At 60.9% G+C, this 27,710-nt stretch overlaps 2 protein-coding genes across 5 annotated transcripts; both read right to left on the reverse strand.

The window, feature by feature from the left end:
* Positions 1-132: 132 nt before the first annotated feature.
* On the reverse strand, positions 133-5,008 carry TBL2 (transducin beta like 2). Its single transcript, XM_074889901.1, has 7 exons — positions 4,836-5,008; positions 4,630-4,757; positions 4,361-4,545; positions 3,293-3,444; positions 2,028-2,154; positions 1,074-1,226; positions 133-709 (listed from the first exon to the last, which is right to left on the reverse strand). The coding sequence occupies exons 1-7, from the start codon at positions 4,960-4,962 to the stop codon at positions 253-255; spliced, it is 1,329 nt and encodes a 442-aa protein (XP_074746002.1). The 5' UTR covers positions 4,963-5,008; the 3' UTR covers positions 133-252.
* A 626-nt stretch (positions 5,009-5,634) lies between these two features.
* MLXIPL (MLX interacting protein like) lies at positions 5,635-27,444 on the reverse strand. 4 transcript variants are annotated; one of them, XM_074889900.1, is made up of 17 exons: positions 26,976-27,444; positions 18,908-19,014; positions 18,674-18,756; positions 18,377-18,466; positions 17,573-17,617; positions 17,070-17,268; positions 16,267-16,344; positions 11,759-11,931; positions 11,083-11,680; positions 10,386-10,459; positions 9,744-9,918; positions 8,945-9,057; positions 8,639-8,758; positions 8,236-8,363; positions 7,787-7,910; positions 6,512-6,641; positions 5,635-6,049 (listed from the first exon to the last, which is right to left on the reverse strand). In XM_074889900.1, the coding sequence occupies exons 1-17, from the start codon at positions 27,269-27,271 to the stop codon at positions 5,928-5,930; spliced, it is 2,655 nt and encodes an 884-aa protein (XP_074746001.1). In that variant the 5' UTR covers positions 27,272-27,444; the 3' UTR covers positions 5,635-5,927. The 4 variants fall into 4 exon arrangements, with proteins under 4 accessions (XP_074746001.1, XP_074746000.1, XP_074745999.1 ...); XM_074889899.1 differs by having other exon boundaries at positions 9,744-9,921; XM_074889898.1 differs by having other exon boundaries at positions 11,083-11,931.
* Between the last annotated feature and the right edge of the window lie 266 nt (positions 27,445-27,710).

The following is a 27,710-nucleotide window of genomic DNA, read 5'->3' on the forward strand; positions in this document are numbered from 1 at the left end:
GAGACAGCAGGTGGGGACAAACCCTGAGTGCGTCACCCAGGACCCCGCGGATCGCCCCCCCCTCCCCAGGCGGCCGCGCCATCCAGCTCCCCATCGCTGCAGTCACAAAGCACGGGAGGAAGGCCCTGGACACACGGTCTGCACGCTCTTTTATTACAAATTGTTGTGTTATTAAAAAACAAAAACCCCCACAGGCAGAACACGTCCTCCTCTGACTGCGGGTAGCTGTGACGTGCCACCGTGGGGTGAAGATTAGTGCTTCTTGCCATAGATTGCAGCCAGCGCCTTGCGGGCGCTGGAGATCTGCTGCTCCAGCCTCTCCCGGGTGGCTTTGTTCCCAGTTTTTTTCAGCATGGTCTCCATCTCCTCCACCACAGCCCGGTGACCGGCGGTGTTGTGGAAGACGCGGATGGCCCGGTCCCCACACGACACCAGGTAGCGGCTGTTGGTGTCAAAAGCCAAGTCTGTTATGCACTGTCCGTGCACAGCGAGAAAGCGCTCCTCCTCCTCGCCTCTCCTCGTGTTGTACACAACAATGTCTGTGCCGCTAGAGAGAGCGACGACGCGAGCATCGGGGGACAGAGCGATGCGACAAGGCTCTGTCACCTCACACTTCCCCGTCAGGAGGAGGTATGGATCCTGTTGTTTCTTATATTCCACATCTGTGTCCCAGAATTTCCACGTCCCGTCCTTCGAAACAGTCACCATCCTGCAGCCAGGAGACAGAGCACAGGTGAGCGTAAGGAAATTGGGCAGCACCTCTTCCCCTGCCACGGCTGCGAACCAGGAATCCTTCGGGAAGCGTGAATCCGTACACAGAGACAGCCCTTGTCCTCTCCAGCGCACAGACAGTCACTCCCAGGAGGAAAATCCATGGGGAATATGCATGTGGCACGAACCAGTCAGGGTTTTGCTGCCCTGGGCTCCCGGGAAAAAGCACAGGGCAGCTTCCCTGACACTGCGTAGGGGGCAGCCCCCTCGCAGGCTGCCGGCGTAGGCTGGCAAGGGTGAGCTCATGTGCCCGAGGGTGAGGCAGAGCGTACTGCTCCAGGCAGCAGAGAACACACACTTACCTCCTCGAGTCATTAGAGAAGGAGAAGGAATATATGCCAGCGGTGTGGCCTTTCAACTCAAAAGCCCTGGCCACCTCCCGGAAGTCTCCGTTCTTGCCAAAACACACCTCCCACACCTTCACATCGGGGGTAAAGCCACAGGATGCCACAAACCTGGGTGAACGAACAAGCAGAGACACAGGCTATCTGTTACAGAGCACCTGCTCCAGCCGGGCCGCGGGGCCAGCCCTGCAGAGCTCTCCTCCACCTCCTGCACCAGGCAGGGGCCGGGGCAGCCCTCCTGCGCGGGCTCTGTGAAGGCAAACCTATCCAGACTCCTACGTTCAAATCTTTAGTCAGCTGAAAACAGTTCTCACTTTTCACTGAAACCAGGCTGCTAAAGGGAGCACTAAGGAAGGCCACCAGAGACCAGAACAACTTAGGAATGAGAAACGCTTTGGCCAAAGTAAAAAAGCTAAATGCTTTTGTTCCCCAAACTCACTGAGCTTGGGGCACGGCAAATCTTCCTGCAGCAACAAGTTAGAGCTAGGGCAGCAAACAAGATTTTCCTGATAAACAAATCTCGCAGTAAAAAAAGATTTTAAATTTTACAATTAACCTTTAAAAGGTTACAAACAAGTTAGAAAAGCTGTTTGCTTTGCATACACCATTTGCATTGGTCCCACGGCCACTATCTGAGGCCAAGCCTGTTCTCCTCAGCTCCTCAGAGGATGGTTAACAGGAACAGCAGTGCCAAGGCACCGAGTGTCTGAGACCACGCAGGTGAGAGTCAGCGCTCCTGGAGGAGCTGCTCTCGGGGGCTGGAATCCCTTTTTAAAATGTGGAACCCTCAGAAAATTGCGTTAAAACAACAGCTAACTGCTGATGGTCTGAACTGACGACACCCTCTGGGAAGGAACAGGGTTCCTGTTCACTCCCGCAGCCCCCCACTCTGCAGCAGGAGCAGCCCCTCACCTCCCGCACGGCGACACTGTGGCGTAGGCATTGTTCATCTGGTTAGTGTTAATGCTGGCCAGGACCTCACCCTTCGGGCTCCATATCAGGATAGTAGTGTCACTGGAAGCTGTCATGATAAACTTTCCTGGGGAAAAAAGGCAAAGATCAGGAGAGCACCCAAGCCTAATGCTGCCACAGACTTATCAAGGGCCTAGGACAGTCCCTGAGCAGGACAACCTCCCCCGGCACCTGGACAAGCAAGAAAACCAAAAGCAGCATCAAAATTCAAGGAGTGTCAATCTCCCAAGACAGGGCGAAGAGCAATATCAGAAAACTTGGCTCCTGGTTCTGCTTTAGTGCACCCTTGCCCTCAGGAGCCATCAACTGGCAGTGGGCACTCAGAGACCACATGTGCTTCTCGCCCCAGCACCCCCCAGATCCCACTGTCAGAGCCCAGCCCTAAGCTGGTGCCACAGGAGTAAAGCAGCAGACTATACCCCAGATGGTTAAAACACAACTTGAGGCAGCTTTCAAGTCATGGATTGCAGGCAGGTAGCCGACTACAAGTCACACCACTATTACCCATGACTGGTTGGGTCAGCATTTTGGACTCCTGCTTGTTTCCACTTGCAATGCTTTCTGCTTTTCCATCTCAGCCCGGACAGGGAGTTGCCTGTTTACCTTTCAGCTACTTGTTGCAGGTTTAAGTTTTCACTGTCACAGCCGAACAAAGGTCTCAGTTAACATTCTCTCTGCTCTCCTATTACAGAGGTGAATTCACATCCACCCACTTCCAGCTGCCTGCTGTCACATACCTGGAGCATTAATCGACCAAGCCCTCACCACTAACACATACCCCCTGCCCCACCCTCTGTTCTAGAAGATCCCACAAGTCCAAGGTAGACCAAATGAACTCACTAGAGAGATTTTTGACTGGTTAAAGAGAGACTGGTGAGCCAGAGAACTGCGATCCTCTCAATATCGAGACCAGACCTCTTTGCAACAGCATCCCTGCAAATGCAAATTAAGAGACTGTGCATATCGGGGAGCCAGTTCTGTGCTTACAGGAATATAACCTGTCTGAAAATGACATCTTTCAGTTCCCTCAATAGTAAACAAAGGCTAAAAAGCAACACCTAAGAGACTACAGAGTCAAGTACTGGTGCAGAAATGGGCCTTGAGAATGCCAAAAACTCCAGCACTTTTCAACCCAGCAGCTCTTGCTTTACAAGAAAATCAAAACCGATCTCGAGCCTCAACAAGCAAGCAGCTCATTTCCATACCTGTCTCTGCAATTCCTATGTTAATGACAGGAGCCTTGTGCTTCTTTGGGAAGTCCCCAGAAGTTGCAGTGAAGGTGAAGCTGCCATCATCCTTCTTAGTCATTTTATAGACACGAATAGTCTCGCCATTCGCCAGCCAAACAATGAATGCCCTGCACAAGGACAGACAGTCTGAACTGTTAAGGAAGGGGCTACCGCAGCCCAGCCTAGCTGCAACAGGTATGCTAAGAGGTGATTGAGCAGCACTTGGGGAAAGGGATACACCGGCAGATCAAAAGCTGTGTGCTTTACAAGGGCAGCAGGTTCCCTGTCTTAGCTCAACTGCAACACTGAATGGAAAAGAACAGAATTTATTACTCCATGTCTGGACACGAGATCTGTTCCTCTCTCTAAAAGAGGCTACTTTACAAAGTGCCAAGGCATGCTTTTCCACCAACCCTCCCGGCCAGCAAGAGGTCCCCCCCCAGTCCCCCAGAGAGGCTCGGAGCTCAACCCAGCTGCAGGGCCTGGCTGACAAAGGCCTTAACAAGCACCTTCCATGGGTGCAGCAAGCAGGGTGCTGGGATATCTGCCCTGAGAACCACATGAAAATGCCAGCTGCTTTCATGAGAGGCCACGAATCAGTGGCACCGCTAAGCCCCTGTGAGGGATGTCACCTGCACCCAGCCCGGGGGACATCTCCCTGGTCCCCCCCCGCTGTGTGACCAGCTGCTCTGCCCACAGGACGTCCCTGTGAGGGATGTCACCTCCACCCAGCCCGGGGGACACATCCCTGGTCCCCCCCAGCTGTGTGACCAGCCGCTCTGCCCACAGGACGTCCCTGTGAGGGATGTCACCTGCACCCAGCCTGGGGGACACCTCCCTGGTCCCCCCCAGCTGTGTGACCAGCCACTCTGCCCACAGGACGTCCCTGTGAGGGATGTCACCTGCACCCAGCCCGGGCGACACCTCCCTGGTCCCCCCCAGCTGTGTGACCAGCTGCTCTGCCCATAGGATGTCCCGCTGCCGACACGCCCCGAGGGATCCCCGGGCTGGGGACGGGTGAAGCGCGGGGAGGCGCGGCCCTACCGCGAGTCGGGGCTGAGGCGGACGAGCTCGGCGTGGTCCAGCCCCACGTTGGCGCGCAGGCAGCGGTGCTCGCGGGCCGTGAAGTCCCGGGTGCTCCACAGCCGGACCGTGCGGTCATCAGCGCAGGTCGCCAGGTACTTCCCGCTGCTGCTGAAGTCCAGGCAGGAGACGGAGCCGCTGTGGCCCTACGGAGAGAGCGCAGTCACAGCGGGGGGCCCGGCGAGGCGGGAGGCGCCGAGCCCGGGGAGGCACCGGGGCGCACACGGTACCTTGAGGGCGGCGACCAGCAGCCGGTGGGCGAAGCTGTGCTGCTGCGGTTTGTCCCTCCGGGCCCGCGCCGGCAGCTTCGCCTTCCTGTGCTCCTCCGGCCTGGCGGCGGCGCCGCTCGCCCCGGGGCCTGCGGGGAGCGGAGGGTCGGGTCAGCGCCGCCCGGCCCGGCCAGCCCCGCTCCCGCCGCCGTACCCGCGGTACTCACCGGCCGGCGGCGCGTCGGGCAGCACCCGCGGGGCGGGGCGGCGCAGCACGGCCGCCAGCAGCAGCAGGATGAGGAGGAAGGCGAGAGCACCCGGCAGCATTGACCCGCCGAGCGCCGCCACCTCCATCTTCCCGCCGCCACCTCAGCGGGGCGGCCCCAGCCGCGCCTCCCCCCCCCGCGGCCGGACCCAGCGCGCGTGCGCAGAGAGGCGGCGTGTGCGGGGAGCGCGGCCCCCCCGGCTGTGCGCGTGCGCCAGGGCTCGCGCGGCTCCCCCTGGCGGCGAGGGGTGGTACTGCCCCGCTGCGGGCCTGCCCCCCCCTGCCCCTGCCCCTGCCCACCCTGCCCCGCCCCCTGCCCCCGCCCCTGCCCGCCCCCTGCCCACCCCCGCCCCCACCTGCCCGCCCCCTGCCCGCCCCCTACCTCCACCCTGCCCGCCCCTGCCCCCACCCTGCCCGGCCCCTGCCCGCCCCTGCCCGCCCCTGCCTGCCTCCTACCTCCACCCTGCCCGCCCCTGCCCGCCCCCTATCTCCACCCTACCCGCCCCTGCCCGCCCCCTGCCCGCCCCTGCCCCCACCCTGCCCGCCCCTGCCCCCACTCCCCTGCCTTCACCCTGCCCCCACCCTCACCCTGCCCTCATTCTCCTGCCCCCACCCTGCCCGCCCCTGCCCCCATCTCCTGCCCCCACCGTGCCCCCGCCCTGCCCGCCGCTCCCCTCACCCAGTAGCTCCTGCCCGGCCCAGCCCCTCTTCCCTCGGCCCCGTCTCGGAGCGGACCCGGGGCAGGAAGAACCAGGCAGGTGCGGGCAGACCCAGTCCTTTATCCGGCAGCACGGCCGGGCCCCACCGTCCAGCAGCTGCCCATGCCGAGGCCTCCTGGCCGAGGGCCGACAGGTCCCGGGCTGCGCTAGCCACTCTGGGGGGTGGCAGGCCCCGGGGTGCCGGGCCAGGGGGCTGGCGGTGGCCCCCGCCCCCGAGGCAGTGCCCGTGCGAGAGGTGGCACCGGCCCCGCCGCGGGCTCCTCGCGGGCGTTGGCGGACGCGCTTCGGGCAGCACCCGGAGTCCTGCAAGGCTGGGAGAGCCCCTCGGGGGGCAGCTAGGGGGAGCTGCCACCGCGGCCCATCCCCGCCACCGCCCGTGTCGCCTGCTCGGGGACGCAGGCCGGGTCGCTCAGGATGGAGGTGGAAATGCTCAGCTGCCGGAGGGAGCTCAGGACGGCTGCAGGGAGATGGGGGACATGTCAGGTGCCCCCCGTGCCTTGAGGTGACCCATCCCTGGAGAGACAGCGCTTCCCATCCCGGCTCCAGCCCCTGGAACCGTGTGACAGCTCCTGGGCACGGCCCCCAGCCAAAAGGGCGAAGGGAAACCCCCCCGTGGGGCTTGGGAGGGCTGAGCCCTGCCAGCCAGGACATGGGGCTCTCGGAACGCGGGGCTCTCAGACACGGGGCTCTCAGGACAGGGCAGCAGCAGCCAGCTCAGCTGGAGCGCGGGTGTCAAAGGAGCTCGGAAAAGCACCAAGCACGCAGCCCAGGACGTCCCGCGGGTGCTTCCCTCCCATGCGGTAGAAGTGGTGCAGCACCAGCCCCACCACCCCCCAGGGTGTCCCTGTCCTTCTCCCTTCTGCTTTTCCAGCAGGCCCAGCTTCTCCAGGGTGCTGTGCGCAGGCACAGGGCCACCTACTTGGCCGAAGCGCTGGCAGGGAGCAGTGCTGGTCCAGCCAGGCAAGGGATGTCTGGGTGAGGCTCTCCATGCTGGCTGTGGAGACCATGCCATTGAAAGACTCGAAGAGGGGCCGGATGATGATACTGAACTGATGGGAGCAGAGGAGTTAAGGACCAGCCTTGCCAAGACCATGGTCTCCCACCTGCCAGGTGTGGGCAGCACCCTTCTACAGGCAGCAAGACAAACCTCCCTGCCCGGCTATGGAGCAGCTCTGCTGGGTGCCTTCCTCAGCACAGCACCATGCTGGGCACCAGCCCGTACTGCCAGGGTGATGGGGACCTGAGTGTCACCCAGGACAGGCAGTGGGAGAGCTGTGTAACCCCCGTCACAACTGGGGCTGCTGGAAATGGTTGATTAGACACAAGACAACTCTTCCAGAGCAGATCAAGGAGCCAGCTAGCGCCTCTGAAGTGCTCAGGAACAAGGCACCACCAGTGTGTGTCCAGTGTGCTCCCCTGGTGCTCCCAGCCTGCAGAGACTACTGCTGGGGACTGGTGAGTCTGTGCATGTAGTAATCCACAGCAGGTATCTCCACCACGAGCAAGTCCTGCAGCCTGCGTCACCTTTAGGATACCCAGTGTCCTGTGGAAGGAGCTCCACAGTGCTCACCAACTCTGCGTCAGGAGCCACTTCTGCCTTGCCTGGACTGCCCGCACTGGAGCAGACTGTGGGCAGTCTTGGGATTTTGTAGACTTCACAGTATCTGCAGGCTTAATGGTCCCTGCATGGCTAATCCCTGCTCACAGAGAAGCAGGTCCAGCTCTTTGGCCCCCCGTTCCCTGGCCCTTGGTCCCCTCCATCCTTTCCACTGTGTGGAGCCCAGACTTGTGTCCCAGGCATGGGCACACCTGGGTTTCTAGGGTGTGCCACAGGGCCACCAAGACCAAACCATCATGTCCCCAGCTTTGTGTCTGGACCTTTCCTAATCCCTAGTTGATGGCTGCTGCCTCTGAGAGCCAGTTCCCATGTCACCATGCATAAGCTTAACTTCGTAGTGACTTTCCTTCTCCCCAAGCACCGACCATTTACTCCTACTCCATTTGCTCTCTTGTAACAGAACCTTCCTCCTAACCACCGTATCTCGGCATGTTCCCACCACGTGCCTTTGGCTCGGAAACATCTCACCGTGGTCCCCAGAGCCTCCCACAGATCCAGGAGCAGTGGGTGAACCAGAGGACCTGGTGTTTGGTGGAGAGGTCAGAGCAAGCAGCAGGCACTGGCCCCAAAGGATACGATCCAGAACTTCCAGTTCTGCAGCGTGGAGGAGCGGACGTACTCGTCGAACATGCTGCGCATCTGGTCAAAGCGCTGGCGCGTGATGGGCACCCCTGTGGCTGGCAGCTGCTCCTGGCACAGGCTGTGGGGCACAGGCAGTGCTGTGGGATCGGGACACTGGGAGCCATGGGGGCTCTGGCAGGACCTCAGCTCTCAGCAGGGGTGGGCAGGCAGCGTCCCCCTCCCTGGCAGCTGTGGCGCATGGCCCCATGCTCTGGTCCCACACAGCGCTGCCTCTGGAGCATCATCCCTCCCCCAAACAGGGTTTGAGGAGGGACAGAGTCAAATGCAGGTCCTGGGAGGTGCTCAGGAGACCTGCTGTGTCCTGCCGCTGCTGCTTGCCCTGCGGGGCTACCCCGATGCAGGCAGTGGCTCCCTCCCGCCTCCCCCAGCCATGCCCCCCTTACTTGATGGAGCCATTGAGCTCCTCGATCTGCTCCCGCAGGCGCTGCGCCTCATCCTGCAGGGCCGCCCGCTCCTGCTGCAGCTTGCAGATGTACTCGGCTGTCTTTTGCAAGGTGGTGGCCTTGCTGACCTGCAGGGCCGCAGGGTGAGACAGCGAAGGGAGCGCCTGGGGTGGGCAGGGCAGGTGCCAGGTGCCCTGCTCCCTGCTGCCGAGCCTTGGCAGCTTCTGCCACAGGCTCCAGAGCCCAGACCACCCTGGCACCGCGTGGGTCTCCACGTGCCAGCGTGGACCTGCAGCCTCCTGCCCCCCAGGCTGGGGCAGACCAGGGGCGCAGTGTCCCCAGGTGACACGCCGTGTCCCTGCGTGCCCAGGGCTGGCCTGTCCGCACAGCCCTGGGCGCTCACCTTGATGCTGGGCTGGGCGCTCAGCGTGCTCACCAGGCTGTGCAGCGTGTCGAAGCCCAGCTTGATGTTGAAGCGTCTCTTCTGCTCAGCGGAGATGTGTGTGATGCGGCGGCTCTCCATCTGCGGGTAAGTGCCATCAGGCACCTCCTGGCAGCGGAGACAGCCCTGGGCCACCAGCCCCATCGGGGATGGGCTTGCCCAAAGCTTGCAGTGACGGGGAGGGGGAAGTTTGGGGGGCAGCAGGAAAGGGGGAGGCATATGGAGATGGTCCCCCCATAGCGAAAGCAGCACTTGCTCCTGCTGTACCTTGCTGGACTCAGGCCTGCCCCGACGGGACAGGGGGTGGTGCAGGGAGATGCCAGCACCCAGCCCTACAGTGGGTCCTGGGGAAGCCTGGCTGGGCTTGGGCCAGTCGCTGCCTGAAAAAGGAAAGGTGATGTTCTGGGGAGAGGGGCAGCAGCGGCCCCTCACGATGGGCTGACACCAGGGTCCCACGCTGGGATGGGCAGAGAGGAGCAGCCTGCAGCACTACCTCGGCCCCAGGGCAGCCACCCCGCTCAGCTGACAGGAATGCTCTGGACGATGCTCTGGTCCAGACTCTGACCACACCTTATTGCTTGGTCTTATCCCAGATCCCACTCAATTTACAACTGCTCAGCAATGGGAACATCTGGGAGGTGACATTTTAAATTCCCAACATTTCTTGGGGTGTAAATTGCCAGGAGAGAATCCCGAGGGCAGCAAGGCTGCAGTCTTCAGCACCAAACTGAAACTGGGAACAACATCAGAGCCTGGCCTCCAGCCGCCGCTCTGGTTTCTGTGGGTGAAAGCAGGGTGCTTCCTGCTCAGAAACCAAGCTCTGGGTTTTCAAAACCACAGTCCGACATTTTGCTCTTTTTGTCTTTTCCTGTTTCTGCTTTTGCCCCCATAGAAGGAGGCAGGTGAAGGGGCTGTGCCCTCCCCCACAGAAAGAAATCACCCATGCTTAGGGTAAATGTAAATAGCTGGGATTGAAGCTGGAATGAAACATCCCCACAGTGTTTGGTCCCAGCTCCCTGCAGGAAACGCAGTGTCCTGTGGAGCTCCTTGGGGTGCCCAGACTCACCACAAGCCGACGTGGGGGACAGCCGCTCCGCCTTGGGGACGAGCAGTGAGCCTGGCTGGGTGCCTGCCAGTGGCACCGGCACCGCTTGGGAAGGGCTGGAGCCAGGAGACAGTCCTGAGCTCAGCTGGGCCATTCTGGGGAGGAACGTGGCAGGGACTTCGGGGACAGCACTCTGCTGCTGGGAGAAGGCAGAGGAAAGCGGGAGGTGGGGGGGCCAGCACCCCACGCACATCGGGGACCAGACCTTCCTCTTTGGTTGGCTGGTACCTGGACTCTGACAGCCAAAGACCCATGAGGGGACTGGGAAGGGGAACATGCAGCCCTGTCCCCCCATGGGCAGGGGCAGCCCCAGCCCCATCGCCCCAGGGCAGTATCGCCAGGAAAGGGGCCCTGCAAGTTGGGTGTTTCCCACCTCTGCCCTGTTTCTTTTATGGGAGGAAACACTCAGGTGACTCCTGGCTCCCTGGCAACCTGGCCACATGCCCCCTCCTTCGCCCTGTGCCTGCCCAGCCCTATGTTGCAAAGGGTGACCCCATAGAGCCTCATCTCCCCTGCCCTCCCCCACCTGCCCCAGCAACGAGGAGAGGGCAATTTCTGACCCGGGGGAGCAATTCCCAGCCTGGGGGGTGGGCGAGTGCTTACCGGGGAGACAGGGGATGCGGGCATGAGTCCTGCACCCATCAGGTGTGGGACATCCAGGGCCGGCTCCTGCTTGGCTGCAAGAGGGCAGGCAGCAGAAGGGCACTGCTGTGTGAGGGTGCTGGGGCTCGGGTGACCTTTCCTGCCCCATAGGACAACCAGCCCCCAGCACCGGTGTGGCTGCATCCCCTTCCCTGCCTGTCTGCCCCAGGGAAGGGTGAAGCAGCCCCTGGAGAGAGGTGCCTTTGCTCTCCACAGCGATGATGTTCTTGGGAGCCTTGGTGCAGGCAGGGACCCCCAGCACCTCCCCAGGAAAGCACAGGGCTCAGCCTCTGTGGGGTCTGTCCCATCGCACGCACAGGCAGTGGGTTGGTCAGGACACGGGTGACCCCTCAGCCCACCCATGCCAACAGGGCCACAGACACCAGGCTGGGGATACGGGGACTTTGAAGCGGTGCCCGTGACCAAGCCCTGGGCTGGGCCCCGTCTCCCTCCCAGGGCTGCTGGAGCCAGGGGGGCTCCCCCGGGCACAGCTTCATCCCTGGGTGCCCCACAGTGGGGACAGCCACACACCCTGCCCAAGCACCCCCAGCATTCCAAACCCGGGGAGAAAGCAAGGTGCCCCCTCAGACCTCCCCCATAGCATCCCCCTGCCACCGGCTCGCCCCTGCGTCCCCCTGCAGCCCCCTGGCCCCGTTACCTGCGGTCAGCAACTGGCTCAGGCAGGGGCTGGGCACAGCCAGGTGGGGCAGCGCAGGGGGTCCCGGCAGCCTCTTCGCCTTGGTGCTGCCAGACTTCGCCTTCGGCCGCCCGCTCCCACCCTGGGGCAGCCCCTTGCGGGGGGCAAACCTGGGGTTGCCCAGCAGGGCAGGGGGCAGGAGCTGGGGGGCAGCCGGGCTGGGGTACCCCGGGGGCACCATGTCTGGGGCGTAGCCCGGCCCCGGTGCGTGGGGGGCGAAGCAGGGTGCCAAAAGCGGGGAGGTGGAGTGGGTGAGAAGTGGGGGGCCGGGTGAGCTGGTGTAGGAGAACTTGGAGCGGGGGGCCGAGGCGAGGGAGAATGGGGGGTCCGGGCCCAGCAGTGGCGCCCCGGGTGACTGGCTGGCAGGGGAAAAGTGGGGTCCGGGTGGCTCCAGGCTGAGGCACTTGCCGGGGAGGCCATACTGCAGCAGGGGCTTGTGTTGAAGCTGGGGGCTGAGGCCACCGGGAGCTGCAGTGGGGACCTCGGGGGGCATGGGGGCCGGGGGAAGCTCAGGGCCCAGGAAGGCGCCGTGGAGGCCGAGCTGGGAGGCACCGCCAGGCTGCAGGAGACACGGGAGGGTCATGGGGGGTTGCTGGGGTACCGGCAGCCGTGGGCCGCAGGCCAGGATCCTGCTCACCTGGAGGAGGGTGCTGGGCGCGAGCGGGGCCTCGGGGCTTACAGGCAGCCCCCGAGCACCCATCAGGGACCCCTCACCACCGAACAGGGGCTCGGCCATGGGCACAAAGCAGGGTGGCTCCTGGTAGCCCAGTTGTGTCTGCGATGGTGGTGGCCGGTGGCTGGTGAAGATATCTGCAGGGTCAAGTGGAGACAGAGCGATGGGCATGAGGGGACCTTCCAAGAGAGGGGTGACAGTCTCTGGGGCATGCCGGGTGGAGCTGTACCCCATTACCAGCACTGCTGGGGACTTGCCAGTCCCACCTTCACCTTGCGGGACCGGGGCAGTGCTCAGCTGCGCCAGCGGATTTGGCACTCGGGTTGTGAAACGCTGGAGTATGGAGGGAAGAGGCAGCCCACGCGCCTGGGGTCAGCCTTGCCACACGCATGGGGACAGGAAAACCCGCCCGGGGTGCCACCCAAGGGTGGGGACCCTGTCTCTGTCCCTGACACCCAGCTGGGTGCTGCATGCGCCCGCGCCAGGGCAGCTCCCAGGCAGGTGTGTGGCTCCTCCTGAACCAGCCCCAGGCTGGAGCAGGGACCACAACACCCAGGCTGTGGGACAGTCGCAGCGGGGGGGGCTTGGAGGAGTGGGTCACAGCATCCCCAAGCTGTGGGGGATGGTTCCCTGGAGTTGTGGAGGGTGCTCGCCTCCTCACCCTGGTGCAGCCGTGCGTGCAGCCTGCGGCTAACCACATCCCATGGCCTTCCCGAAGCCAAGCCCTGTGACCTTGCCGCGACTCCCTCTCCCTTCCTCTCCCCTTCCCACAACCCTGCTCCTTCTGCAGGCCCAGACGCCGCGGCGCGAAGGGCTGGCCTGACGCTTTGGGCAGCTGCCTCTCTGCTGAAATGAGCTCCCCGGGCACATCAGCCCCATGCATGTCTCAGCTCGGTGCTGGCACTGCCGCTGCCTGTGCCAGCGCTGGCTTGGACATCACCACTGGGAAGGTTTTCCCTGAAGAGGATGACTGTGGGGTGGGGACGGGGCTGCTGGATGCTGTTCTGTAGGATGGAGCAGGAGCGCTGGCTGGGTTTGCAGACAGCTGCCCTGCAGCCCCCGGCACAGGCTCTGTGCCCAAGCAGCCACGCTCCCAAGCCCTTGGCTAGCACGAGCGTTGCTGCCTCCAGCCCCGTGCTGCCGCTGGCAGAGCCTGGCCAAGCCCACGTACTGGCTCTGCCTACCCAGCATGGGCAGCTGTGCCCCCGACACCGGCAGGGCTGCGAGGACTCTGCTTTCCCTCCAGGCTGTGGCACAGGCTCAAGCACCTGGGGTGCCCTGGCTGGGACCCGCAAAGGCCTGAGACCCTTTGAGTCTGCACCAGAGGAGCAAGCGTGCCAGCAGAGCGCGATGCCATGGGGCTGAGCGTGGTGACAATTCTGGCAGTGCCCTGTGCTGTTAGCGAGGGGAACACTGGTATGAGACGGGGCAGTGCCACCACTGCGCTGCCCCACTGAGCCCTTGGCCTGCTCCTTCCCCCCGCGAAGGACACGGTGAATGCCCGGGAGCGCAGCAGAGCCACCCCTGCCCCTTCCACAGGCCGGCACTCAGTGCGGGCTGCGGTTCTGCCAGGCAGGGTCTCAGCTCCCCAGGGCGCAGAACCCAGCTCCACGCTGCCCCCAGCTCCCCACTGTGCCCACACCAGGCTGTCCCCTGCAACTGGCGCTGAAGCTCTGTGGATATTTATAGGCATTTCTGGTGCCCAGCTCTGCAGATTCGATTCCTCTTGTGCCTCTCACTGTGCTGCAGGGATGGACAGTGGCTGGCAGCCCCTGGGAGCCCTGTTCTCCCTTTCTCAGGCCCCTTCCCCACCCCCCAGCTCTTGCCCACGCTCCTCTCCGCTGTCACATCACCCTGACCTGCTCCCAGGCAGCGCAGCGTGGCCAGGGCATGTCGCTGCTCACGGGAGAAGAGCCCATGTGGTCAGCACACCACAACTTTGGCATCCTGTTCAAACCTGGGGCTGCTCTCCAGCAGGACTGGGGCTACAGAGCCTGTTCCCAAACCAAGGACCCTCCAGCACTGGCCCCAGGCTCTGGGAGAGCCCTGCAGCGTGGCGGGGCAATGCCACCCCACGGGACGGCCAGCCCAGCCCCCGGTGCCCCGCTGCCCAGCACGGGTCCTACCTGGAGCGTGGTGCCAGCAGGGCACGGGGCTGGGCTGCTCCCTCGGCTCTGCCATCGGGACTTCTCCATCCACCCCACACCGTGCTCCAGCACCCACTGCGGAGATGAGGTGCTTCCTCATTTCCAGATTGGTTTGCATGCGCTGACTGACAGGCTCTGAGCTCTGCCACAGCCACCAGACGCGCTGACAGCCCTGTGACCCTGTGGGAGCCCTGCACCCACCGTCGCGGTGCCCACCCCACACGCTTGCACTGCCGTGCTCTGCACAAGGCTGCTGGGGGATCCCCACTCCCAAGCCACGAAGAGCCATCGATTGCCCTGTTAGAAAAGTGGCCTTGGGGACATAATTGGATTGGTTGGCACCTGCGGCTCTGGCACCCAGCACCCCGCACCCAGCATTCACCCCCCGTCTCCTCTCCTCGGTCCTCCCCATGTCACACACCCCGGTGCTGTCCATCGCACGGTGTGCGCACACCTCTCTGCTCCTACACCTCCACCCCGCACACCCTCGCTGCCAGCGCACACCCGTGTCCCGCCAGCATGCGCATCGCTCACACGCAGCACTCGGCTGTCGTGGGACTGTAACCTCTCATCATCGAGGTGAGCTGCTCTGCCCAAGATCTCTGGAAATGCCAGGTCTGGGACAAAACTCCCACCCGTGAGTCTCTGAGCACCCCGCAGGGTGCTGCCCTGCCCCAGGGCACACAAGCCTCTCTCCAGCCTGTGCCTGGGCAGACAAGCCCCACCAGTGTGCTGTCCCTCACCCCAGCTGGACTCGGGACCCTCCCCAGCCTCAGCACTTCCCGCTGGGCATGTGCAGAACAGGAGGGGATGATTTTCTGCAATGGAGTGTCTTGCAGTAAGGCCCATCCCATTCCCAGGCAGCACCCTGGAGCAAAATGCAGGCCTTTTCCCCAGGAAAATAAAGGCGACTTGGCTGCTCATAGAAATATATTGGTTCAGATGGGCACCAGCGTGCCCCTCGCTATCTCCTGCTGAGCACGAGGCCATGCCACCCCGGCAGCACGAACGGCCGCTGGGCCCACAAAGAGAGGTGCTGGGGTTGCTGCTGTGACAGTGGTGCGGCGAGAGGCTGCTTGAAAGGGGTTGGTGCAGCTTTCCAGCACCGTGCAGGGCCTCTCAGGGGAAGGGGCACTTGTCAAGTGTCAGTTTGACCCATTTGGAGCTGTCCCAGCAACTGATGGGGACAGGAGGCAAAGGGCCAGCAGTGGGGACAGACCCCCTTCCCAGCACGGCTCATCCTGATGGGAACACTGGAAGGAATGAGCTGAGGAGGACTGGCAAGAGCCTTCCCACCCCATCCCTACCCGGGGCATCCCACCGCCTGCCCTGGCACATCACAGCGCCCCAGCGTCCTCCCTGCCAGCATCTGGTCTTGCATCACCCTACAGCCATATGGTGCAAGCACCCTCATTTCCTCCCGCTGAAGGAAATGGAGACCAGTCCTAGAGCTTGCTGGGTGCCCACAGATGCACAAAGGGGTCTAGAGATGCTGGCGCTTCCCGAGGCCACCAGCTACGTGGGAGGGCTGCAAGCCACCAGCCCACACCAGCTCCCACCCTGCCAAGTGTGCCCGGGCCACCAGCTCTGGCACATCCGAGGGCAGAGCTGGTCCCTGGAGCAGTGTGCACCAGCGGTGCCTTGCCCTGGCGTATGGGGATGCTGCACTGCACGGCTGGGACCAGGACATGTCCTCGCTGACTCCACGGGGCTCACGGACACTCCTGGCTCAGAGCCTGCATGGCAGTGCTGGTGGCAGCCCCAGGGGAGGAGGCTGCCATTGCCTGCGTCCCCTTTGGCAGCCCCTTGCCCCATCTGGCCACCAGTGCCAGGTTTGTCTCTGGGCCAGCCTGGCAGGGACAGTGGGACATAGCACAGCCCAGCACAGGCTCCCAGCTCTGAACCAGCCCCCCAGCTGCTCAGCCTGGGGATGGCTGGGGAGTGGGGTGAGAAGGGGGACACAGCAGCCCAGAACCTCTAGAGGTTTCCTCTTTCTTGTGGGGGACAATTTTCCTTCCTCTGTCTGCAGGTAAAATCAGGTGGTTTGGCACTTCTAGAAAAACCCTTTGTTTCTAGAAATCCCCTCCTGGCCAGGCCCTTCCTGACCTGCCATGGCTCTGCCCCAGGTGCAGGCAGGCATGCCAAGCCCCTGCTCCGCAGCCCATGCATGCTGCTTTTCCCATGCCAGTGGGTGTTTAGTGCTTTCTGGCTGCCCCAGCAGCTCCTGCCTGGCCAACCCTCCGACCCCCTGATTTTGGGCTGCCATGGGGTGCAGAGCACGCTGGGCTGTGTGGGATGTGGTACCACATCCAGGCTGGCTCTTACCTGAGATCTCCATATCATCCAGGCTGGGCTGCAGGGATGCCAAGTCCGGCTGTATCATGTCAGCATTCCCAACATACGCTGGAAGAGGGCAGAGCTGTGACATCGGGGCCCAGACACTGCACCCCCAAGACTCCCCTTCAGGGCTCCTCCCACCACTGCCCTCATACCTGCCTGGCTGCCACCCCTCTGTGGCTCCAGAGTCATCCTGTGTCGCTGCACCTCGCCCTCCAGCCGTACATGGGCAGGGAGGTGGGTGCCCACCCTGTGGAGACCCAGGGCCATCCTGTCCCCACTGCCCTACCCACCAGCACTGCTGGGACCTCATCCAGTGCTCAAGAACCCCAGGGAAAGGCTGATCCTTGGCAGAGGACCTGCCTAGTGCTGCAGGAGCTCCAGGGACGTGGCCGGTCAGGGACGACAAGCAGTGGTCATGGAAGGCAGGACCTACCCACTGCTCACCCAGGGCTGGCAGCCCTGTGCTGGGGTCTGGTACAAGGTCCTTCACGGGGCTAGTGCTCCCTGGGCAGCTCAGCCCATTCCACCTGGGACAGCCCAGGCTGGGCCATAGGGAGCCGGCCTAGGAGGGGATGCTCCTTGCCTGCCCAAACGAAGAGTGTTGAGCAGGGTGGGAGCATCCCCTCCTTCTGCCCCGGCAGGAGGGATGCAGGGGATCGTGTCTGCCCCAAGGACACAGGCGGCAGCTCCCAGGGGCTAAGCCAAGAGGCAGCAAGGTGCTATGATGTGTGTTGCCCACCTGGACCTCCTCTTCCACATCCTGCTAGAGCATGGTCTGGGCCACCTACCATCCTCGGGAAGTGCCTGGTGGGTGCTGGGCATCTGTGTCATGGTGAAGAGGGTGTCAGAGATGTCTGAGAGGAAGGTATCCAAGTCGAAGTGCTGCCTACCCCCTGGCTCCTCTTCCTCATCCCCAAGCAGCATGGGCACCACGTTGCAGAACAGCTGGTTGCACCATTTCTCCGTTGGCCTCCACACATCCTCATCCTGCATGAGATGGAGCAAAGGAGCCACGTGGGCACCTCTGATGGGGAGGGTCCATGCCTGGCTCCCCAGCCGCTCTCCCTGGCAGCTCCCATGCTCCTTGCAGCTTTTATCACACCAAAGCTTCACACCTGGCATGTTGGTGTTTTCAGAGGGTGAATCTGGCATCCCAAGCACTTGGCATCTCATCCCATTGGGCTCGTCACTCCCTGGGGCTTTCATCTGCTCTTCTCCCAAACTGCCCAGTGCAGGGGTCTGCATTGTACCACCCTTTTCCACCCTCCCCACCCTTCCCCAACAGACTCACCCGCTTTGGACTGGAGAGGTCTCCCTCCCGGGTGGACTTTCGGAGCTGGAAGGAGAAGACAGGCTGTGTCACCCCCCAGCTAGGGTGGGCACAGTGCGGGGCAGAGCCAGGGGCAGGGCAGAGGAGGGCAGCACTCAGGAGGGGGGTTCCTGCGGGGCTCAGTGGGACCACCACAGGTTCACACCTGCCTTTACAGGGTCTGGGCTGAGCAGCTACTGCTGTGGTGGGACCGGCACTGTGTGGTGGTGCGAGGCTGCCAGCACCCTGCCTGCCTGCGGCACTCCCAGCCTTTGCTGGTCCCAAGCAAGTGGCTGGCTAGATGGCTGGACCACGCTCCACCCCATGCGGCAAGCGGCCAAGGTTGTGGTGCCAGCATGCCCAAGAGCAGGCACCCAGAGTGATGCGGAGCCACCCGTCCTGCCTGACAGCACGTGGTGCTGGGCTGAGACGTGGCCAGAAGATCCCAGCCCAGCCAGAGCTGTGGGTGAGCTGGGGCCCTCCTTGACCCACCCCAGCATGTGTGCTGTGGGTGTGCTGCAAACTCAGCCCCAGATCAGGCACCAGGCAAGGCCACAGTCAGCCCAGGTCGGGCTGCTGGAGCACACTGCAGCACTGCAGGCAGCTGGGGATGGGGTCCCCGCTGAGCTCCCCCGCACTGTCACCATGGGGGCAGCCAGTATCCCTCGATGCTGTCAGGAGCCTGCCCAGTCCCGGTCATCCATGGCTCCACGTTAGCATGATGATGTCCTGTCCCACCGCTGGCACCGTCACAGGATGGGGAGCAGCATGGGCAGAACCACTCACCCGCTTCTTGTAGTAGATCCTCCACTTGTGGTACTCCCTCATCACCACCTCGATGCGGCGTTTCCAGTAGTTTCCCTCCAGCACAACAGCCTGGGGGAGCAGCACAGGGGGTCATGGCTGAGCCCCCCAGCCCCAGCACCCTGCAGCCAGGGCTGGTTTCCTTGTGCCACATTAGAAACACCTTTCCCAGCAACTCTATGAAACACAACGAGCTCTGCCCCCTGCATCTCCCCAGCTCCCACCTGTGCCACCCAGACCTGCTCCTGGCCCACAGACCTGCAAGGGATCATGCCCTACCTCTGGTTTTCGGTGCTCATCAGCCTCCGACCCCTCCAGCGGGGTGATGAAGCCGCACACAGGGTTCTTCCTCCGCTCCACAGCTGCACAGGGGAAAACACAGCTGGCTTTACCCATGGCTCCATCCCTGGGCAAGGGAGGGTGCTCATGCATCTGTACATCACTGCCCCAGTGCCAGCCCCATCCCACCTGGCATCGCCCAGCACATGGAGCAGGGTCTGGCCCCATACTTACACTGGATGTACCACGCTCTCCAGATAGCATTGTTGAGACGAATTTTATCCCGACAAAGCAGCCGCAGCCCCTTGAAATTCTTCCACTTTGGAGACACCAGCTTCCCACTAAAACACCAAGCAAAGGGGAGGCTGAAGAGAACCATCCCAGAGCCCTCTCAGTCTGGGGTCTCCCGAGGGGGCTGTGCCTCGAGAGATGCCCGGGGCCACCAGCCTGGTGGCAAGTCTGGAACAGGCACAGCCATGTGGCTCCTTGGCAGGCTGCTTGCCAGGCACCTATAGGAGCACCCACGGGAGCACCCTGAGCTCCTGTTCACCCTGAGAGCACCACAGACTGAAACCATGAGCCTCACAGACCCACTCCAGGCTTCTTGAGCCCCTGAGATTAAGGCACAACACATGGACCCCGCTGGCCCAAGCAGGACAGCTGCATCCTGGCCCCAGGGGACGGGAAGGGAAGTCTCCCACCCAGGCGAGACGCCGAGGGACATGTGTTGCTGTGGCTCTTGCCTCATCGCAGCATTTGGGCAGCTATTTCTGACCCTCCTTTTAATGCCAGGCAAGGCTTGGCAATGCTACCTTCAGCTGGGGGCAGGCACAGGCAGCAGGGCAGGCAGGGGCAGCCATCTGTGTGGGTCTGGGAAGGGCAGGCAGCAAGCTGCAGGATGTTAAGGACATTAAGGGACGCTTGCCTGTGCCCCAAGACGGGCAGAGGGGAGGACCAGCTCTGGCCTGGGCTCTTCTCCACACCCATCCCTGCAAACCCCCACCCCTCGCCCCAGTCCCCAGCCCAGGCTGGGCTCCCTCCTTCCCATTTCCCAGCTCCCAGAGGCAGCCGTACTTGTTCTGCAGCTCGTAGTGGTGGTGGTGATGTCCCTAACGGGGCCTGCAGTGTGGGCAGCCTCATCTCACTAATTGCCTTGTTTCCTTCCAGCTGAGGGTCCCACCACCCCAGGAGCTCTGCGGGGGAGGCTGAGGTCCCTCTGCCTTACCTTGGGGTCCTTTTCACCCCTCCCTGTGAGCTCAGAAGCTGCCCCAGCTCTCCCTCCCACCAGGGCATGGCCTCAGGGCACAGAGGGGCCCTTTGAGAGCAGGCTGGAGGCTGAATGGCATCCTCCCTGGGAAGCCCACATCCCTCCCCAGCCAAGAGTTTGTCCCCTGAAGATCTCAGTGCTGCTTTGGGTCCCACTTATCCTCAGCACATGCAGGGAGGAGGAAAGGTAGAGGCTGGGCTGGGTGTGGGGGTGCTGTATCCCCCCATTGCCAGCATCTCTTTGGGTGCACCCCAAGGTGCCATCGGGTCATGTCCCCGGGGAGCTGCTGGGGATGAGAGCAGTGCCCTGCTAATGCTCTAAGAAGCCACATGCTTGTTCACTCAAGCTTGTGAAACCCTCGAGCACCCTTGAACAAAGAGTCTGGCTGATTCTGCATTCACCTGCCTTGAATCCTGCCTCCTGCTGCACAGCACGGCACGAGGGGCTTCCCCCTCCGTGGCTGTACAGGCTGGGCTCGGGGCTCGGCTGGGAGCTCCGTGCAGCCCAGGGGCAGGTGGTTTGTTGCAGACAGGGTGCTGACCTCGACGTTAGAGCCAGGCAGCCTGAACAGGCAGCAGCGCAGGCAGGGAGAGCCCTGTGCTGGCCCTGCACCCCTCTGCGGCCAGGGGGAGAGTGCTGGGAGAGCACTGCTGTCCCATCTCCCTGTGAAGGGTTGGGGACCCCCCTGGCTCCAGAGCCTGCTGCAGGGACCTGCCCGGGAGCGGATGCTCCCACCCACAGGGGTAGATGGGGATGGTCTCCCCAGGGACATCTAGCCTGACCCATGGCCCCAGGGGCTGTGCAAGGACCCATGTCCCCATGGCTCCAGCCTGCAGAGAGTTAAGGACTTGACTACGCACTGACCACTCTGCTATCACCAGGATTTTGAACTTTCTCCAGCGGCACAAGGCAAACAGTGTGGGGGTGCCAAGCAGAGGAGCCAATGGAAGGGACGGGTTTCCCGGGAGCGTGGCCAGATCCTGCCGGTCAAGGCTACCTTGGGGTGCTGCCCACCCTGACAGCCAGCTCCAGGGAGCAGCCCGAGCCTGCAGACTGCAGCCCCACAGCTGCAGATGGCACCTGGGCCACGCGTGAGGCTGGGGGGGCTGCGACCACAGAGCTGCCGTGGGTCCTGGAGGCAGAGGAGAGATGCCTTTGGGCTTTTCCACTAACTGCCTTTTTTCCCCATTAATGATCTTTTCAGTTTTGGGGCTTATCAGGCTGATTTTTGCCCCCTAGTTTGCCTTGAAAATGGCCCCACCCCTCCCTGAAGTTATCTCCCCAAGGAGATGGATGGAAAACCCATGCTGAGCCACAAGAAAGGTTTGAGATGCCCCAGACAGGCTGGGGGTCCTGCTGCCCCACGCTGCCAGAGGAATGGGGACACAGATCCCACCACTGGCTTTGTGGGACAGGGTGAGATGGAAGCAGGGCTCAGACTGGGACCAAACCCAGCTTGTGTCAGCACTGACTCTGTTTTGTCCATGATTTGCTTGCTTGTTTGCTCCATGATTCATTTAGCCCATCCAGAAGTTTTAAGTGTTGTAACCCCTGTTTTCATGGCAAAATGAGCCTTTTTCTCTCCATCAACAGCAAGAGGAGGGGGAGGAATGATCTGGCAAGATGCAGGGCTGCACGAAGAGAAGTTGGTGGCAGCAGGAGCGGAGCAGCTAAGCTGAGGGTCCCCTGACAGGTACAATCCAGCTTGGCCTTCCCAAGTGCAGCAGGAGCAGGATCCCCCCCCGGGGGCTGTTCAAGCCCCCTTGCTCCCTGCGCTGCCAGGATGGCCCCAGGCTGGCTGGAAGAGGACAGCCTTTCCTGGAAGTCCTAAAAGCTCATGTTCGATTTCTCACAAATTTTGCTACCGAAGTCAAGTTTTTTCTGGAATTTTTATGTTTTAAGATCCAGAGTCTGACAAAGAAAGTTAAAAATCTAACCACAAGTTTCCTGAAAAGTGTCTCCAAGCAAAAAATGACTGTGTTCAAATCTGACTTCAAATCTCTACTGTCTAAATGAGTTTTTTTCTTTACCACGTTGGGCTGATGAAAAGGTTGCTGTGCCAGCTCGGCTGCTTGTCCTGCTGCCTCCGGAGGGAGTGAGCTCTGTCCCGGCAGGCGCGGGTGCCTCCGGGGTAATTCAAGGGCAGTGTTGTCACAAAGGTGTTAATAGACTGTGCTGGGGATCAGCTAGGGACCTGCTCTGTGTGTTTACTCCGAGATAGGGGTGCCTCTGCCCTTACAGCTCCGTCTCTCGGGCACTCATTTTTCTCTGTGCAAAGTGAGCATGAAGTGCCCCAGATGAGAAGGGAGGTAATCTAAATCCTCCTGCAAATAATTGTCTGGGAAGCTGGATAGCCAAGCTAGGTACATCTCCACAACCAGTTATTTTGGTGATCTCTGGAGGTATGACCTCACCATGCATCAGTGTGGGAACAGGCTTGGACACCAGCCCAGCTGCTCTGCACACTGCTTGGATAGGATCAGCCCCAAATCCTTGGAAAATGACAGAGAAAAGGCTTGTAGGTCCCTGCCACTAATGGCAGCACAACCACACTGCAGCATGGATCACAAGCCTTTCCCCCTTGCCAGACCCACTATTGCCCATCATGCAGATAATTTGTAGCAGAAGCTGCCCAACCCACCGCAAAGCCCCAGAGGGATCTGAGAAGCCAGGGCTGCCATCAGCACCGAGCTCTGCTTCCCTCACCTCCCGCTCCCTTCCAGCCAGGGCACAGGTAGCGCCCAGATGGTCTTAGGTCTGGATGAGACCGAGGCCTCGTCAAATGATGGACCCAGCAATCGCAGGATGTGGCCACATCGGTGTGAGCCACTTCCAGCCCGTCCGAGCTAGTGCACGGGTCTGTGGGTGAATGCGGATGAACCGCAGTGAGCTGAGGTGATGAGAGATTTGCCAGGAGGGCGAAGGAAGTGTGGGCTAATCCTGAGAGAATGAAAGGGGGAGAGGTCAGCTCAGTGTGTGCATAATGGGGGTCTCTGCCTGGGTTCGTTCTGCCCCTGTGCATGAGTGTTTAAGGCACTGTGAATTAGAGAATCAATTAGAGAGAATGGCAAAGCTATAGCAGCAATTCCACTTCTTCTAGGAAAGCCTCAGGGCGTGCTATCAGCTTGCCAGGAGGATGAATTAGTAGGGAATAGGCATGCAAGGGCATAACCGAAGTCTGCCTTGCTTACAGTCACAAAAGGGGCAGAGTTAATACTCCACATCACTTACCAGTCTGATGTCCCTACCTACTAAATCTTCCCTCTCGGTATTTGCAGGGGAGAAGAGGAGATTACATCACAGTCTGGGAACAGCTACAGGAGGCTTCTTCTGAAGCACAAGATAGATGTGTGCAAGATAAGACCACAAGTGGCTTCAGTTCCCACCTACACCCAGTTTTTCCCCCTTCAGGTGGACAGTTCCCCAGGTCAGTGACCCAGCGATTCCCTGCCGTGGGTGACAGGAAGGTGTGCGAGCCCAGGAGACCCGCTCTGCAAGGCAGGACGCTGGGGAGTCGCGCTGCGGTGATGGGGAGAAAGAGCTTGTGCAGCTGGGAGATCGTGCTAAGGCCAAAGCGTGAACGGTTCCTGAAGGAGCTCAGCTCCACGTGCTCAGCTTTTTGGGGGAACGTGGTGGGGCCAAGTGTTCTGCAGGGAGGTCCACCCACAGGAGAAACAACAGTCTAAGGAAGGGATTAAAGAAATTCAGCATGTTGCAGGAGAAGAAGGAGCAGAAGAGAATCATTAAGTCTTTGGCAGGAGGGCTGCTGAAAGTGTCCTGAGAAATGGGTACAAAGGGCCTGGGAACTGCTTCATCCCAGCCCCCAGCCCCAGGAGGAAGACCCTGGCCTGGGGGAGTTGCATTTCTCTGAGGGATTTGAAGAAACAAGTTACTGCTAGAAGTAAGCCTTGATGTGGAGAGAGTGTTTCTTTCCCAGTGAGGGGGTGATGCACGATCCAGCCCATGGTGGGATAATACATCAGATCCTTGGGGCGATTGCTCAAGCTGAGACAGGACTGCCATAAATGTCTGTGAAGTGCCATGGAGGGATGCTGGAGAGGGGAGGACTTACAGCTACCCAAATGACTGTTCAGCTACAGGCATTGAAAAATTACATTGTTTAGAGAGAGCTTAGTGTAACGGTGTGAGCCCAGACAGCAAGGGATGGGTGGCTGCAACAGTCACAGCTCAGGCAGCAGGTCAGGAGAAGTGATAGTTCCCCTCTGCTCAGCACTGCTAAGGCCAGGTCTGGATATTGTGTCCAGATTGGTTGCTCCAATAAAAGAGGAAGGTTTACAAACTGGAGTGATCTTGGAGGAGGATGTTAAGATGGTTGGGGACTAATGTACATGAGAGAAGAGGAGGGCGAGTGATGGATTTGTTCATCCTGAAGAAAAGAAGGTGAAGAAAAGATCTACTTACTGCCTTCAGCTACCCAAAGGATGTTATAGAGGAGATGGGGCCAGACACTTCTCAGAGATGCACTGAGAAAGGACAAGAGGGAACAGACGCAAGTTGGAACAAGGGAAACTCCACTGTGAGGGTGGTGCAGCCCTGGGACAGGGTGGACAGGTGGTGGGCTCACCGTCCCTGGTCTTCATCCATCAGAGTGATGGCCCTGAGCAACCTGATCGGGCTTTGGAGTCAGCCCTGCCCTGCTCAGGGGTTGGACTATGAACGAGGTGCCTCCCAACTGATACCTTTCTGTGGTTTCTGCTTTGTTAGGGAGTTAGTCTACAACATAACTGGATGCACTCCCGAAGACCGAAGGATATCTGGCTGCCCACTCCAACTGAGGCTGCGCCGTACCAACACCACTTCTGAGGAACCTGACTGGGCGGGAAGGTGTGAAATGGCAGATGATGCAGAGAGTATCAAATCAGATAAGACTAAAAGTAAGAGGTGTGCCAAGTATCCTTAAACTCCATTTTCCACCTCTGATACCTTCCTCCAACTACTGCTTGCAGGCCTGTCAAAAATGTATTAACAAAGCTGCCATGGGTTTCCAAAGGGAGAAAAGAAGTGCCTGAACAGAAGCTAGCCAGCAGAGTGGTCAGCTCTAGAGCCAGACTCCAATCCCACCTGTGAGGAAGCACATCCAGCACTGCATTACAGGTCCAGGTTTACCTGAACCTGATCTCTGGTCAGTGCTTGTCATCCTGGTTTTAGGTTACAAGCTGCAGAGCATGACAGCTGAGAGGTAGAGGGGGAGAGCATCTAAGGATGGAAGGAACTCCAAGAGAGAAGAACCAAGCATGAAATTTGGATGCCATCCAATGTCAACATTTCCCTGGTTGGGTCCCATGGCCTGCAGCTACCCTGGTTCCACAGCAGACCAAGAACTGCTCCCACAGCAGACCAAAAACTACTCCCACGGGTGCTCAGCAAGACCTAGTCTTGCATCAAGGCAACCAGGAGACATCCGAGGTGGCCATCAGTGGTGGCACTAATGCTTTGTGGATCCTCTTCATGAGGGCTACTCTCCAACTACAGTTACAGTTTGCCATGGTGTTGGGCTTGGGGCTGGTGCGTGCATTGTCATGCTCAGAGTCCAAGGGGTAGAGAGACCTGGAGTGATGGAGCCCTGTCTGCAGCGTAATGGCCAGCCCTGGCTGGCATAGAGCTGTGGTGGTCCACTCCACCTGCCCAAGCACTTGCACCCTGCCCCCTTCCTCTCTGCCTGGGGTGCACCAGAGCTCAGGGGCACACGGAGGCTGTGGTGCATCTCAGGAGTCAAGACCCTGGGCACCCTGGGGTGGAGCAGTGTCTGCTCCTCCAGCCCCAATCTGCAAGAATCAGAATACAGCAAGTATGGGGCTGGGAGAGCAGAAGAGAGTGAGGCCACCAGTGCCTCAGTGTCCCCTGTGCGTGGCACTCAGTGTTGACTTGCCTGAGCAGGAAGCATGACCCTCAGCTGGGTCACCCCGTGTGCTCCTGCAGAGTGCCCGCTTCGCCAGCACCTCAGAAGAGAGCTGTGCCAAACGAGCTGTGAGCAGACCACGCAGTCTGGGATGTGGCGATGGGCCAAATGTACACAGCTGTGTGGCAACTGGTACCCTTGGAGTGCGGTCCCAGTACCCGGCGTCAGCAGAGCTGCTCTGGCAGCGACCACACATTCCATCGTGTTGCGCACTCAAGGCATACCTGAGAGATCAGCAACTGAATGAGACCCTGCATGGAACAAGGCAACGAGCAACTCTTCAAGGCTGTTTTGCTGAGGTTTTGTTTTCATGTGGCATCAGTACGACAATGTCATTCTAGGTTTTCACCTTGGGAAAGCTATGCAAGCAGCTTTGCACTGATGCCAGTAGAGCAAGTCACCCTGATGCTATGTGTGAGAGAACTCAAAACCTTGGGACCTTGGCAAAAGACAGGAGCTGCCTCCAAGAATGTGGCACTAAGAGACACGGTGCAGGCTCTCCTGTTGTCACTGAGGAGCTGTGGGATGAGGAGGTCCCTAGCATCCTGGGCTTGGGTGATTCGTGTGGTTGGGGGAACGATGCAGCCACCCATCTGATTTTGCAGGAGAGAAGGGAAGTTTTCAGGAGGCCCTGGACAAAGCCCTCTGCAGCCATCCAGCCCCGGGTGCTGCTGCATGTCCTGGAATAACCTTGGGACATGCGGGCAGAGTCAAGGACGGGAAGGCAGGACCCCTGCTCTAGATTTCCAACTGAGTGCTGGCTGCCCACAGGGTTATTGCTGCTCTGCGGTGTGCAGGGTCTGGCCAGGAGGGTGCACAGCTGGGTGCAGTGACTCCAGATGTCATGGGAAGGTGGAAGAGGGTTAAGCTACACATGAAGAGAGGAGGAATTTCTCATCTGGCTCCGTGGCCAACAAACCAGCATCAGCTCTTTCTCCCTGAAACCTCCCAGGGTGGCAGTTTTTGAGCATATTGTGCAACACAGCCCAATGGAGAAGAGGAGGATGTCAGCTGGCAACAAGTTCCTGAATGAGCTGTAGGGCTCAGAGAGCCTCAGGCCTTCAAAGAGCTGGGGGTGGGGTGTGAGATGCCAGCGAGAGGGCTCTGGAACTCACCTGTACTCCAGGCTCATGCACTCGAAGAGCCGGGTGAGGGTCGGGTCAATGCTCCGGGGATCAGCCGGTTCGGGCTCGGTGCGGTGGTGGCGCCGACGGGGTAACGAGTCGCTGTGCGGGGACGACACCATGAAGTGGCCGCTGTGGATGACCTGGGAGGGGTTCTGAGCCCCGGCACCAGGTCCTGTGCCACCCACAGCAGCGTCCTCAGAGTCCGAGTCGGAGTCAGAGACGGGGCACGGCCCAACCGGAGGCTCCGGGAAGGGTCCCAGGAGTCCCACTTGAGCTCCTGCCATCGCTCGACGCCCGCGGGGGTCCCCGTGTCAGCCTGCCCCAGCGCTGTTGATCCGCGTCCTGGTTGTGCCCTATGGGTGCTGCGTCGGCACTGAGCACATGCTGTTGGGCTCCCCAGCCCCGGACACCCACACCACACCTCTTCCTCGGTGCCGCTCGCCCCACCCCGAACCACGCTGTCTCTCCACGCTCCCAGGTTCAGCTTTCGGTTTGCGGGGGCAGCTCGCCGTTAGCCCTATTTATAGTCGTGGTGGCTGATCCCGCCCATGGCCCATCGTCAGCCAGGCCGCGGCACCCTGCCACCGGCCACCGGCCACCGGCCACGAGAGCTTCAGCTCCCTGCTGCTGTCCTGCTCCTGCAACTTGCCTGACAGCCCTGGCTTTTATTTCCCTGCAAACCCGGGGAGGAGCGGCTGCGGGTCCCCTGTCCCCCCCTCGCCA

The sequence above is a fragment of the Strix uralensis genome, chromosome 20 (genome assembly GCF_047716275.1).
Source record: "Strix uralensis isolate ZFMK-TIS-50842 chromosome 20, bStrUra1, whole genome shotgun sequence".
In the NCBI taxonomy this organism is placed as follows: Eukaryota; Metazoa; Chordata; class Aves; order Strigiformes; family Strigidae; genus Strix; species Strix uralensis.

Excerpts from the sequence above, each read along its gene's own strand:
- TBL2 (XM_074889901.1), bottom strand. The coding sequence starts at position 4,962 with ATGGAGGTGGCGGCGCTCGGCGGGTCAATGCTGCCGGGTGCTCTCGCC. Across the intron at positions 4,758-4,835 it reads GCCCGACGCGCCGCCGGCCG|GCCCCGGGGCGAGCGGCGCC; the intron begins GTGAGTACCGCG and ends CGCTCCCCGCAG. Across the intron at positions 2,155-3,292 it reads CATAGGAATTGCAGAGACAG|GAAAGTTTATCATGACAGCT; the intron begins GTATGGAAATGA and ends TTTTTTCCCCAG.
- MLXIPL (XM_074889897.1), bottom strand. The coding sequence starts at position 27,271 with ATGGCAGGAGCTCAAGTGGGACTCCTGGGACCCTTCCCGGAGCCTCCG. Across the intron at positions 18,467-18,673 it reads ATGAGCACCGAAAACCAGAG|GCTGTTGTGCTGGAGGGAAA; the intron begins GTAGGGCATGAT and ends CTGCTCCCCCAG. Across the intron at positions 9,058-9,743 it reads GTCCCCCACGTCGGCTTGTG|GCAGCGACTGGCCCAAGCCC; the intron begins GTGAGTCTGGGC and ends TTCCTTTTTCAG.